This window comes from Poecilia formosa, unplaced genomic scaffold (genome assembly GCF_000485575.1).
Source record: "Poecilia formosa unplaced genomic scaffold, Poecilia_formosa-5.1.2 Scaffold379, whole genome shotgun sequence".
In the NCBI taxonomy this organism is placed as follows: domain Eukaryota; kingdom Metazoa; phylum Chordata; class Actinopteri; order Cyprinodontiformes; family Poeciliidae; genus Poecilia; species Poecilia formosa.
The window spans coordinates 537,277-549,399 of record NW_006800318.1 but is presented as its reverse complement, the minus strand read 5'-3'; the positions used below and the strand labels follow the sequence as shown (position 1 = coordinate 549,399).

Sequence of the window (12,123 nt, the reverse complement as noted above, 5' to 3'; positions counted from 1 at the left end):
ATTACTTACTATGTACACCGGAACTAAGGATACACAGCTTCGAGCCAAAACGGAAGTTGTGTGACATCATGTGAAAAGGGTCTATTGAACCGATTCTACCGGACTTGTGTGGGAAAACATCCTTAAAATTTAAAACTACCTCTTGGCCTGCTAGAATGCAATTAACCAACCTCTGCAGAGTCTTGGTTTAAAAGCAGACTTAAATAATCAGGCTTTTATTTCACAAGCCTTTAATGTGATTAACTATATATTTATAAATCAACGTTGCTGAATATTAACAAGTAGTATTAATTCAAGCTGTATTGTAATTTGTCTACCTCGTATATCAGTGTTTTGGTTCAGACAGTGAGGAGGGGAATGGTTGTGTTTTTATGCATTTTGTTTAAATGTCTTGTTTTAACTGGACTGTGCTAAGCTCTGAGCTCTGAGGTGCTCCACAGAGAACTCCAGGGATCGAACCTCATCAGTTTGTTCTGTTTCAGAGCCGTCATCGGAGAGATCGACGAGGAGACGGACTCCACGCTGGACCTGGGAAACATCAGAGCCGAGCCACTCAACTCCGTTGTCCACTGACCTTTAAACTCCTCCATACCCTACTCTACTGTGTGTTCGTTTGCAAACTGAATAATGACTTTATCCTCTTATGCACCTCTGTCTGTTTGTGGGATTTTATAAAGATAATTGAACTGTTAGATATCAAAATTTGCTTTTCTGTGCTTCAATAGGAGACATTTTTAATAAACTTAATTTTTTTGTTTTTGTATTGGATCTCATTTGTTTTGTTTTTTTCTAGGACACAGATTCACTTTAAGACCATGGTATTTAAAAAAATGTATGGAACAGATTTGTTTCTGTGGGATTGAGACATTCTGAATGTTTTATTTTGTATTTTCATTAAAACATAAGGTTAAATCTCAAATAGATTCACAATATAGCGGCTCATTTCTTTCAGTTTTGGCAAAATAAAACTTAATCTTTTCAAATTCACTGTTGTTGAAACATTCGGCAAAAAACTAAATCAACGTCCCACACTGACTGGGAAGCGATCCAACCAACGTGAACCGTAAAAATATCACGACCAGAACGGCATAGTTCGAACTTTATAAAGTCTACTAGCACTGGTTGGCGTTATCTCCTCGTTAGTATAGTGGTGAGTATCCCCGCCTGTCACGCGGGAGACCGGGGTTCGATTCCCCGACGGGGAGAAAATACCGTTTTTCATTTTTTCCACCCGCTTTACATCTTAGTGTATAAACTATTCATAATCTCCTTGACAAATTGTGCGCCTTTCACATCACTGATGTATATATAAAGATTCTTCATTTAAAAATGAAAGATTATGCGTGTTCTTGCTTAATATTTTCCTCCAATATTTGTTGTCATTAATTGTTTCTTGTACTGTTATGCTACTGATTGCTGTATCAAATTAGAGGCAATCTATCTGGGACGTCGGTCAGTTTATTGAAATCAGTTGAAATTCCTTTTTTTTACGTTTACGTTTTTACGCATTCTGCGTATTTTCTAACTGTCCAGCAGAGGGCGCCAAGAACCCAAACATACAATGTTCTGAAAAAACGTGTATTGATTTACTAGAAAGGAAAGGTTTGTCACTAAAATTATTTTAAAACGTTTCTTTCTTTATTTATCTTCTATTTAATACACTTAGAATTGTTTTTATTTTGTAATTATCTTTGAATTTTCTTCTTTGTAAAGTCTTTGAATTACTGTTTTGGTAGTAAACTAACAAAAATACGATTTTACTGTTTTCAACTTCATTATGTTTTAATCCCAGCACACTGAAAAAGTATATGCATCCCTTAAGTTTAAGAAATTTTAAAAGTTATTACCTAAAAAGGTGGAAGTTTAATGGATAAATGAAAAGATATACAGAAACTATGTTTTTTGATTTGAAGATTTGCTACTTTTAGGATTATAACAGAAACTATAGAGTGTGGATCAGTTTGATGTATCACGGTGAGACTGCAGTACTTCTGCTACTAAAGTGTATCCATGTTCTGCTTCTCTGTTGTTTTTTCCTACAGTCAGAGCTTTCTGCAGCAGGTTGATCTGGTCTGGACCCGGAGCCGGATCTTCATAATGAATCCGCAACCAGGAGGCACCTGGAACAACAACAAATAAGACAAATTAATCAGGTAAAAAACAGGTAGCAAGCTGTCATCAGAGTCTCACCTTTTTGAACAGTCTGACCGGGAGACACCAGAAGCTCCGCCCCCACGCTGTGGTTGATTGGCTCACCTGCCTTCGATCGCCCCGCCCCCAATTTCTGCAGAACCTGAGCCAGAACCAAACCATCCACACCTACAACAACTCCTGGATGAAGACAAAAGGGGGCAGGCGTTAATTCAAGAAATTAACCACAGTTATATTTGAATTACTTAGAAAATAACGAAGATGTAAGTTAGAGTGAAAATGTGAGGTGTGCTGTATGAGGAGTTCAAAACCGTTTTAAATACAAGCTGATCCTCCATTTTTTAACCAATTTATAATCAGTAATCAACAGAAGAATATTACGGCACGGGTGAAAAAAAAATCTGACTTTAATCTCATTATTCTGAGTCTTTTTCTCAGAAGATTTAACTCAGAAATTTAACTTTTTTCCCCTCAGATTTCTGACTTTTGATCTAATCTCAGAATAATTTCTTAGATATTATTTTTTTTCTCAGAATTCGGATTTTCCTCTGAATTCTTACTTTTTTCCCAAAATGTTTCCTTTTTGATCTCTAAAGTTTCTGAGGGGAAAAATTAGGACGGTTTTGTCAAAATTATGATTTTTTTTTCTATTAGATTTCTGAAATTTAATCTCAAAAAATTAAAGTCAGAATCATTATTCATCATGATTAAACTTGACCATCTATAGGAGTCTTCAGTTCCAGTTGATGATCAGACTTCCTCAGGACGCTGTAGTAATCAGTGTGGGCGGAGCAAAGCATCCGGGCCGTCTGATTGGCCACGCCCTGAGCCGTCATCATGGCCTCGAATTTAGACAAGGCAGCTCCACCAATCACAGCGTCGTAAATCTGCTTTCTGCCCTCTGATAGGCCCGGCGCCAGGTTCGTCATCTCCAGCAGCATTCCACCTACCGGAATCAATAATGATGCGTTCTCGGTCAATTTCTGCCATTTCAGCTTTTAATATTAATTTTAACACCAAGCAACTTGACTCCCAAGGAGTTTTTAAGTCAAAACACATTTGATCTTTGCTGAGCAGTTTGGGATGGCAGAATAAGCAGTTATTGTCCGCTAATGGACTGAAAGTAAGTGCAAAAAGGAGTAGCCAAAGTCTTCATAAAAACTACAAGATCTTCAGAAAGTCTTGGACACTGTTGATAAAGACTATTCTGGTGAATTATTTAATATGTAGAATCAAAATGTCTGAATAACACCAATCCAACTGTAAACGCTTTGATTTCCCTGATTTCCCAGTTTTCCTGAACTCCTCATTGACCTGTTTGCGCAACAGATGCTAGTGAGGCTAACGTTAGCCCAGCGAACCACTACAACGTCGGAGTTTAATAAATGCCAACTCGTTTCAACGCTTCCAAACGACGGTAAACACTAATGTATGCTTTTTTCGCTATATTTAGCCGTGTATGTCAATTAAATTCCTATTGAGAAGATATTAAATTCCAAAATTTAGATAATTAGCTGTGCAGCCAACCGCAGCACTTAGCTAATTGGCGACAGTTGGAGCTAAAGTTTTGCAGCTAATTAGTTGCAAAGCGCCCAGTTTTAGCTGGTTTTAATATACTACAAGGAAATTATCGGTTAGTTCAAGTTTTTAATGCACAGTTTTGGCAAAAATATGTGATAGAAATGCTTCATATTATCAAAACCTAGTAAAATACTACACTAAGCTAAGGCTTTGCTGCTGGTTTCCGTAGTTCATGCTTGACTGGTTAATGATAAACCACATTCCTTCTGGAGTTTATGTTGAAGAAATTATTACTTTGCAGTCTGGAAACATACAGAAGTTAATTTAAATATTTTCCGTCCATATCTTAATAAGTATGAAAAATTAAAGAATGTTAATATATTAAAATATTGATTCTCATCCTATTGTTTATGAATCTATTATCAACTCATTCATTAATCCTTTTGAATTAAATATCATAGTAAAATATTAAGTTTCTTTATGCGTTTAGAAGACATTTAATGGACTCCTCCCTCCTCAGTTTATGTGGTTATATGTTGTTATTTATCACCAGTAAATATTGTTTGGGAAACATTACCAAGCACTGTCAGGTGAAATTACTCAATCAGGGGTTTTCATATATTGTGCACAACACAGAGAGCTTGTAAGATAATCAATAATGAAGCAGTTCTGAATGACAAGCTCTAACAGGCAGAGAAAACACATGAGTTTTATACCAAGAATAAGGATCCAAAACAAGAGGAGAGGCAGTCTGCTTCTCATGCAGCTGTAGGAAAACGGCTCCCAACCTTGAACATGTAACCCAAAGAGCTTCATCAGGTGGGAAGTAGAATAAATATATACCTGATAGCAGATATTACCCAATAACAATTTTCCCACTACAATATACTTTTATAGTTTTAAAGGATGAAAGATAATTTAATTTTAATAAGAAAGGTCAATTTAAGCGTAAAAACAAACGATTATTAAGGATATCTGGAACCTGGAACTCAACTGAAACAACATTTATAAAAACAAAATATGGCATATATAGACATAAAACTGCAACCCTTTAAGTTTGAGTGATTTTCTTTGTATTTTCAATTTTGTTTTTAGGAAATGGGTGACCAGACTGAAACCTCTGGAGAGACTGCTGCTGCTGCTTGTTCTGGTAAGATCAATCTGAATTACATTTATTAATTTCCTGTCTGTAAGTGTTAAATAAGTTTCTGTTCAGTTTTGAGAAGGACCAGAAATATGCATAGCTGTCTACATTTAATCAGTACAGAACATTTTTTTAGCATTAATTAGCTGAATGTGAACCATTTTATTAAATTAATGAATCAATTAGTTTTATTTATAATATAAACCTTTATTAAAAGTAACTCAAAATGCTGTTCAAAATTAAAACAGAAAGAAGAATCTTATAATCGATTGAGACAAGACCAGCTAAGATTGTAACTGTTGACTTCAGGAGGATGTCGACCTTGAAGAGGCTTGGTGGATTTCAGCGAACGGTGAGTTTTCTGTTTTTAATGTAAATCAACAGAATATCAAGAAGCTACAATAATTAACCACAAGAAGGTTTTGTGGTTGGATTGTTGTAGCATCTTGTTGCTGGATTGTTTTTTTTTTGTTGTCTTTTTCATGTTGTTGATCCTTTTAGCTGGTGTATAAAAAAGCTCAAATCTCACATGTAGTTAAAATTTCTTTTTTTTTTTTGACAACGTATTTTGCCCCATTTCCGTTTATTATTAACGGACAGTTGACTCTTATAAATGTGAAGTTTGGAGATTTTGACCTCTCATCAAACCAAACCAACTCTGACGGGGCTCTTGATGCCAAATGTTGTTTTGGTAGCCAGACTGTGAGTAGATGGTGGACATTGATTTTCGCTGTTGGTTGTGAAGCTGGAAGTTTGTGGTTGTAATGAAAAGCAGACGGACGGAGGACGGCTCCAGGTGGAACTCCACCCCGTTTCTACGGTTTGCTCTGAGTATCTCAGACTCTGCTGTGGCTTTTATTCGTTAAGCACAGATGTAGCTTTCGCTTTCGTTTGGTTGGATCTATAAACCATTGTGGGTCTAATTGGTACCAAAAAGGTTCTTGTTGTTACCGAGCGTCATGACCAGCTCCATCAGGTCATCGGGCCCATTTCCCTTCAGCGTCTCCAGGGATTCGATCACCTCCAGGCTGTTTCCCACACATCGGCCAATGGTCCCGTCCATGCGGCTCAGCACGGCTCCCGTTCGGATGCCCAGGCTGTTTCCTGTTTCCATCTGAGAGAAACGTCAAGGCTTTACTAGAGCGGGGCGAAACCGCTTAGAAATAAAATCTACAACACATAGATTTTAACAAATTTAAAAACAAAATGTTTCACTTGATTTTTTTTCCAAAAAAGTAGCAAATGACAGAAAATATTTTCAAAAAGTGTTTTTTGAGTTGTACAAGGGAGGATTCTTGTTTAATTACAATAATATAGTCATAATATTAGCAGAATAAAGACACAGTTTTTCCAGGACAGCATCTTTAAATTACGAGAAAATCATTTTAATGAAAAAGTAAATAGATGTTGGGATTTAATGAGAGCAGTTCAGTCCATGTTGATATTTATTCGTTTAGTTGTCGCCTCAAACTCCAGCTGCTGAAAATAATTTGATGTGGCCAAATTTGAAGTTTTACCTCGTCTCTGAAATTGATACTAAACTTCATAAAAGCTCAACATTTCTCATATTTTATATTATTTTTCATGTAGGAGTTCTGCTTAAATTATTTATTCTCTTAATATCATAACTTCATTCTGGTAATATTAACACTTTAATGTTGTTTGAACTTTATCCTTGTATTAGTACGACTGTATTTCCATGAATTTATTCTCAGAATTTAAAAAAATAAAAAATCATATCTTGGCTTTACTATTCTGTCGTCGAGTTGATCTAAATATAAAGTCCAAATAAACAGAAGCTGTAAAACAAGATGGCCGCCCTTGACGCGCTGACATCACTCTGAACTATGGAAACATTTCAGATTCTTCCAAAAATTAAATCTTCAAAACCAAAAATTCGATTGGATTTTCCAACGCTGTAATTTAGCTGTTTATTAAACCTGAACTGCTAGGCGGCCATTTTGGAACTGGACTCACTAAGAGCTGAGCGAGCTGCTTGGCGCTCTGCAGGTCTTTGTACAGCGCCGCGCCTCCGAACTTCACGTCCAGCACCAGAGCGGACAGAGACTCGGCTCCTTTCTTTGAGATGATGGAACCTGAAAAACCCAACAGCGGCTCGTTCACATGTACGCCCCGATCCCAGCCGTCCCACTGATCCCAGTTCAGTACCAGTAATGAGTGGGAGGCTGTCCACGGTGCTGGTGGCGTCCCTCAGAGCGTACAGAACCCGATCAGCCGGAACCAGCATCTCCGTCTGACCCACGATGCAGCAGCCCACGGAGGCCAGGATGGTCCGGATCTGCAGACAGGAAACGCCTGGTTGGTCACTTCCTGTCAGTGTTTCACATCTGGAGGAATAATCTGGCTCTCCTCACCTGGTCGGCTGATTGCTGGATGTTGAATCCTGGAATGGATTCCAGTTTATCCAGAGTTCCTCCTGTATGAGCCAAGCCCCGCCCACTGATCATCGGCACCTGGCGAAGACGAAACGAGCGCCGAGTTTACTGCAGGGTAAAGGTCAGGGTAAAGGTCAGGGTTCCCTGAGCATCTTCTGCTTCCTGGTGTCACGGCTAGCTGACTATATCAACTAAATAAGCAACATTTTCAATTCAGAAAACCTTTTTTCCTTCTAAATTATTGAATAAATAGACAAACAAAATAAATATTTATTATTTATAATCTGTTGTTTTGGTGATGCAGTCTTCAGATTTGAGATTTGAGGAACTCTATCATTCATGGAATATTCTTAGAAATGTGGATGCTAACATTAGCATTAGCATCATGTTTACCTGACAATCGCATAAAATATTCTGCAGATTTTTCATTTTAGCCACTTAAGACTTCTTTTTATTTATAAAATACCAAAATTAAAAGATGCAAATAAACAAATGATTAAATTTATTTTTAAAATAAGAAAATAAACATTTTACTGCCTGAAATGAAATAACAGCATTCCTTTAATGAACGCTTGATTATTTGTAGCAAAGGATTCATCTGCAGCTAAAAGCTCAACCATTTCTGCTCAGATTATTAGCTCTGCGTTGAGCTGATCTGGTGATTTATTGGTTTTTTGGATTAACAGATGAATAATTGGATATCAAAAGGAGCTTAAGAGGTAATTTTGTTTTGTAAGTTAAAACTGCTGCTCTTGTAGTTTTGGGTCAGACGTATTTCCGAAGGTTTTTTCCCATCTTGTTTTGTAAAGTTTTGGCTTAATTACAGCTCTGAGCCTGTTGTTCTTTATGACCTTTTTTTGAGTCTCCAGTTAACAATTAATCGATTACGAAATTTGTTATTTCAATAATTGATTAATCACAATTAATCCGATTAATCGTTTCAGCCCTAGTTCAAAGTCTACCACATGAAACGCCAGAGCGACCAGAGTTCACTCATCAGTGCTGCCCCTCCCCCACCTGTTGCCTGCCCTAAATATAAAGTGTCATTAGAGGAGAATAAAAGGGAAGAACTCCTTATTGGATCCATATGAGTAACTATTCAAGGTTTTCCAGTAGAAACACTGACTTGGTCCAGGTGTTACCTTACAGCCACAAGCCGCCAGTGCCGGCGCCAGCACCAGGCTCACTTTGTCCCCCACCCCTCCCGTCGAGTGTTTGTCCACCATCAGCCTCTTCCAGCTGTCCGGCCACTTCATCACTTCCCCGGACACCATCATCTCCCGGGTCAGCGTGCGAATCTCCGCGGCCTCCATCCCTCGCTGCCAGATCGCCATCAGCATGGCCCCTAGAACGCAGAGGCAGAAATAACAGCCGCTCGGCTTCGGTTTGGCTCTGAATCGAGTCGTTCCTACCGATCTGGCAGTCCTGCATCCGTTTGGTTGTTACAGACTCGATGAAGAACTTGATCTCCTCATCAGTCAGCTGACCTCCGTCCCTCTTCTTCCTGATCAGATCTACGATGGACAGCATGGCGGCCTGGAGAAACACGAATCTTCAGTTCCAATATTTACGTTTGGATGTTTACTGAGCCAAACATCAACTTTTTATTGGGTTTTAATTGGGGCTGATTGAATCAAATCAACTCTGTGAGTTTCTGATGACATAACATAATAAAACCTATTCCCTAATATTCCAGATTAGCTAAAATAATGTTTTCCATTTGTCAGATTTTAGTATTTCTTTGAAGTGAAGTTTGTTAGTATAGCATATTTCAGCAAAATGACAATTTAAATTGTTTTACATGATGAAAACATAGATCATTAAATAAAGAGAAGTTATAAAAGTTATAATCCAGACCAAAATTAATATATTTTCTAGTTATATTTGCTCAAATTCAGCTCTAAATACATTTTGTTTTTAGCCCTGATTTAAAGGAACTCAGTGTTTCGGTTGTTCTGCAGTTTTCTGGAAGTTTGTTTCAAATTAGAGGAGCATAAAAACTGTTAATTCACAGTAATCAGCCACGCCCCTAACTCCTCCTAACCTCCAGTGGACTGACTACTGACAAGCTCTCCATCTCACGGGTCCGAAAAGCCTCTAATTTCTGGGTATTACCGCAAATAAGAATGTAGAGAACTTTTGTTTAAGCTGGGGGCGAGAAAGATTCGTCTAAGCTCTAAATTTTCATCCAGACGTTATGACCCGCTTCAGTCCATGATTCAGACATCGGAGTAGCCCCGCCGGTGTCCAAGCTCATAAAACACGTCTGCTCATGGTAGCTCTTTCTCTATTTATTAACGTGCACTTGTTACCAGCTTAGATAATTTTAGCGACTAGGAATAAGTCCCAGGGTCATTATTTATCTGAACTAAAGAACGTACGAAGCCACCCTGATTTACTAGGACCACAAACACTGGTTTTACAATAACCAGAAGAATTAAATCTAGTTGACTCAATTAATTTAGCTGTCCACAACAACAAATTAGACTTTAGTATTTTATTAGCAAGCTTTAGCAGGGGAGAAAAGACATACAGCAATTAACAAAGGATTACATAATCAATAGATTTAAGAAAATTTAGACATTTCACCTAATTCTAAACCCTACACTGTGTCTTACTCTAAACAGAGGCTTTGGGGGAGGCAGTATTACTCAATACCCAGATGGAGAGACGATCTTTGGCAGCAGAGAACTTTAACGTCCATGGATGGAGTCCTGTCTTTGTCTTGGTAGAATCCTTTTAGAATAGATCCAAAGTTGAACTGATGAGAATCCTCAACAAACTCAGTTCTTAATCCAAATACGATCTTTGTCTATTCCCCATGTCCACTGCAGCATCGTTGGAATCCTTTGGGTTGAGTGTGGGGCTGCAGTCGAATCAGAATCCCGGGTTGTGGGTAACCGGATCTTGTTCCTTTCTTGTGCAGCGAGCACTCATCGTCCCGGGGTATCATCACGCAGCCCTCCGTTGATTCTGCATCTCCATTTGTGCTCGACTAGAACGTTGCGGAACAAAGAACCCCGATCCTCCTTTCTGGTGTCTTTTTATTCTTATCAGCAGCCGCCCAACTCTTTCAATTCCTCTTTTTTGGTCGTGTACAGGTCAGCAGCCCACACAGCTGCGTCTTGGTTGGCCTCAAGATGAACTCCCTTGTTTTTTAGAACTGAACTTTCTGAAGTTCTCTGTTTGCCTTCTGTACCTGTTTCCTTCATGCATCTCAAAAATCTCACTTCCTGTTTCTTCTGTACTGACTGCTTGGACAGATGATCTCATATCCATCACCATCTTGGAGACCTGATGTCTGTTCTAATGACCTAGTGTCTTGGTCACCTCTGCTCCCCTTTCGGTCCCTCTTTTCCCCTGATCTATCACCTACCATCTACCTCCAACACAACATCAGTGACCTTTAGTTACAGTTACACATGTTACCACATTTCAAGTTCAATGTCAAAATCACCTTTATAACCTTTTAGTTTCTCTGATTTAGCATTCATTTCTAATTTTATAATAACCATATCTTATTAGTTACTCTTATAATCATGATGTGAGTTATTACAGACATTTCTGAAAAGAAACCAAGAATAATCCATTATTCCAATTATTTGACACCATGTTACAGTTACTTGTTTCACCTTTAAGTACTTCCATAAGTATAAGAGTAAGTGTAAATATTCTTATAATCAAACCAACATCAACCACTGGTTAAACCAATATTAATTATTGTTTTAATCATAAGTTATCATTATTAATGTAAGTATTTTACTCTGGGTTTTATCCAATTACTCAAAATGTTTAGATTTTATTCTTTAAACCTTTAATGCCCAAAATGAGCAATCTGAACTATTTTTAATCACTGCAGGCTGGAAACTTCCTCTTTCTTCAGGAAACCTGCTCTTCCTGTTCCATGACACTCTTTCTGATTATGATTTTTTATGATTAAATAGAAAAAAGTAGAATTAAAGCAAAGTTTGCAGGACACAATAACAACACACACAACCAGATTAATTTTATTACCGCCTGACTCTACTGTTGGGTCTTGATGTCACCTGTGTAACTAGTTTTAAAGATAACTTTATTTATTGTTATTATTAAATTAAAATCTCCAGAATGGGGAAGTGGGCTGAGTTCGACTTTTCACAACAAAACTGAAAGCTGATTCTCCATTTTTAGTAATTTATTTAATATTTTTTGGTGATTAAATAAATAATTTAACTAAATTGATTAGAAAAAAATACTTGAATTTAGTTGGTACTGCTACATAAAAACATCAGAGTTTTTGTGTTTAAAATGCAGATTTGTCCAGTTCGAGGCTCTTTAATTCAAAAATGAATAAACTTCCTCATTTAAGCGCTTATTAAAGTCACACAGACGGTAAATCATTTAACTGAAAATCTGCTACAATTCAGCAGATTTTCTGCCAGTTTATTGTCTCCTCAGCAGTAACAACTTTTTATTTTGCGACTAATCTTCAGCGTCATTAACCAACCAATAAAATCTGCTTTAAATAGAGAAAAATCTGATTTAAATGTAGCGTTTAGCTGGTCATAAAAGTCAAAGTGAGTGAGGCATCGCGCAGCAGATCGATCCTACCTGTTCGGCAGTCGAAGTGGCGTTGACCTGTTGGCAGAACGAGCCTCCTGCAGGTCGGCGCCATCAGCCAATCGGAGAGCAGGGGGAGGAGCCAGTTAGTTTACAGGAAACTCCTGGGTCACGTTGACGTTCATGTTGTGGTTATCTCGGTTTTGTTTGCAGACTGTCCTGTACCTTCATGTCAGGATCTGCAGTTTGGATAAAAACCAAACTAACTCGCTTTAAAAACAGGTGTGACATTTTAAGTTGCTTAAGACGTTTTATCCCTTTAATCTGCAGTTCATTCAGAAAACTTAATTAATCTGACCAGAATATTTAAGA

At 37.8% G+C, this 12,123-nt stretch overlaps 2 protein-coding genes, 1 long non-coding RNA gene and 1 other non-coding gene across 6 annotated transcripts in view; 3 read left to right on the top strand and 1 right to left on the bottom strand.

The window, feature by feature from the left end:
- The window catches only part of lsm8 (LSM8 homolog, U6 small nuclear RNA associated), a 2,743-nt gene extending 1,824 nt beyond the window's left edge, over window positions 1–919 (top strand). For both annotated transcript variants that reach the window (XM_007575501.2, XM_007575500.2), the window contains one exon: window positions 483–919. In XM_007575501.2, the coding sequence (XP_007575563.1) occupies window positions 483–573 (91 nt within the window). In that variant the 3' untranslated portion in view covers window positions 574–919. The remainder of the gene's footprint in view (window positions 1–482) is intronic.
- Window positions 920–1,133: 214 nt separating this feature from the next.
- On the top strand, window positions 1,134–1,205 carry trnad-guc (transfer RNA aspartic acid (anticodon GUC)). The gene has a single exon. It is a non-coding gene; the product is annotated as a tRNA-Asp (tRNA).
- A 25-nt stretch (window positions 1,206–1,230) lies between these two features.
- Window positions 1,231–11,985, bottom strand: tymp (thymidine phosphorylase). Its single transcript, XM_007575495.2, has 10 exons — window positions 11,803–11,985; window positions 8,625–8,748; window positions 8,355–8,557; window positions 7,192–7,290; window positions 6,986–7,115; window positions 6,794–6,912; window positions 5,768–5,930; window positions 2,870–3,097; window positions 2,191–2,331; window positions 1,231–2,120 (listed from the first exon to the last, which is right to left on the bottom strand). The coding sequence occupies exons 2-10, from the start codon at window positions 8,740–8,742 to the stop codon at window positions 1,957–1,959; spliced, it is 1,365 nt and encodes a 454-aa protein (XP_007575557.1). The 5' UTR covers window positions 8,743–8,748; window positions 11,803–11,985; the 3' UTR covers window positions 1,231–1,956.
- Window positions 3,129–12,123, top strand: part of LOC103154278 (uncharacterized) — a 27,169-nt gene continuing 18,174 nt past the window's right edge. The window contains exons 1-4 of one of the 2 annotated variants that reach the window (XR_001659152.1): window positions 3,129–3,274; window positions 3,444–3,580; window positions 4,768–4,822; window positions 5,126–5,168. This is a non-coding gene — a long non-coding RNA (uncharacterized LOC103154278). The remainder of the gene's footprint in view (window positions 3,275–3,443; window positions 3,581–4,767; window positions 4,823–5,125; window positions 5,169–12,123) is intronic. The other variant, XR_001659151.1, reaches the window with a different exon arrangement.

Bases quoted from the DNA above. Each gene is read 5' to 3' on its own strand.
- tymp (XM_007575495.2), bottom strand. From the start codon at position 8,742: ATGCTGTCCATCGTAGATCTGATCAGGAAGAAGAGGGACGGAGGTCAG. The intron at 2,332-2,869 runs GTCAAGTTTAAT...GTCTTCATCCAG, and splicing joins ACTGAAGACTCCTATAGATG to GAGTTGTTGTAGGTGTGGAT. The intron at 2,121-2,190 runs GTGAGACTCTGA...TTGTTGTTCCAG, and splicing joins CGGTCAGACTGTTCAAAAAG to GTGCCTCCTGGTTGCGGATT.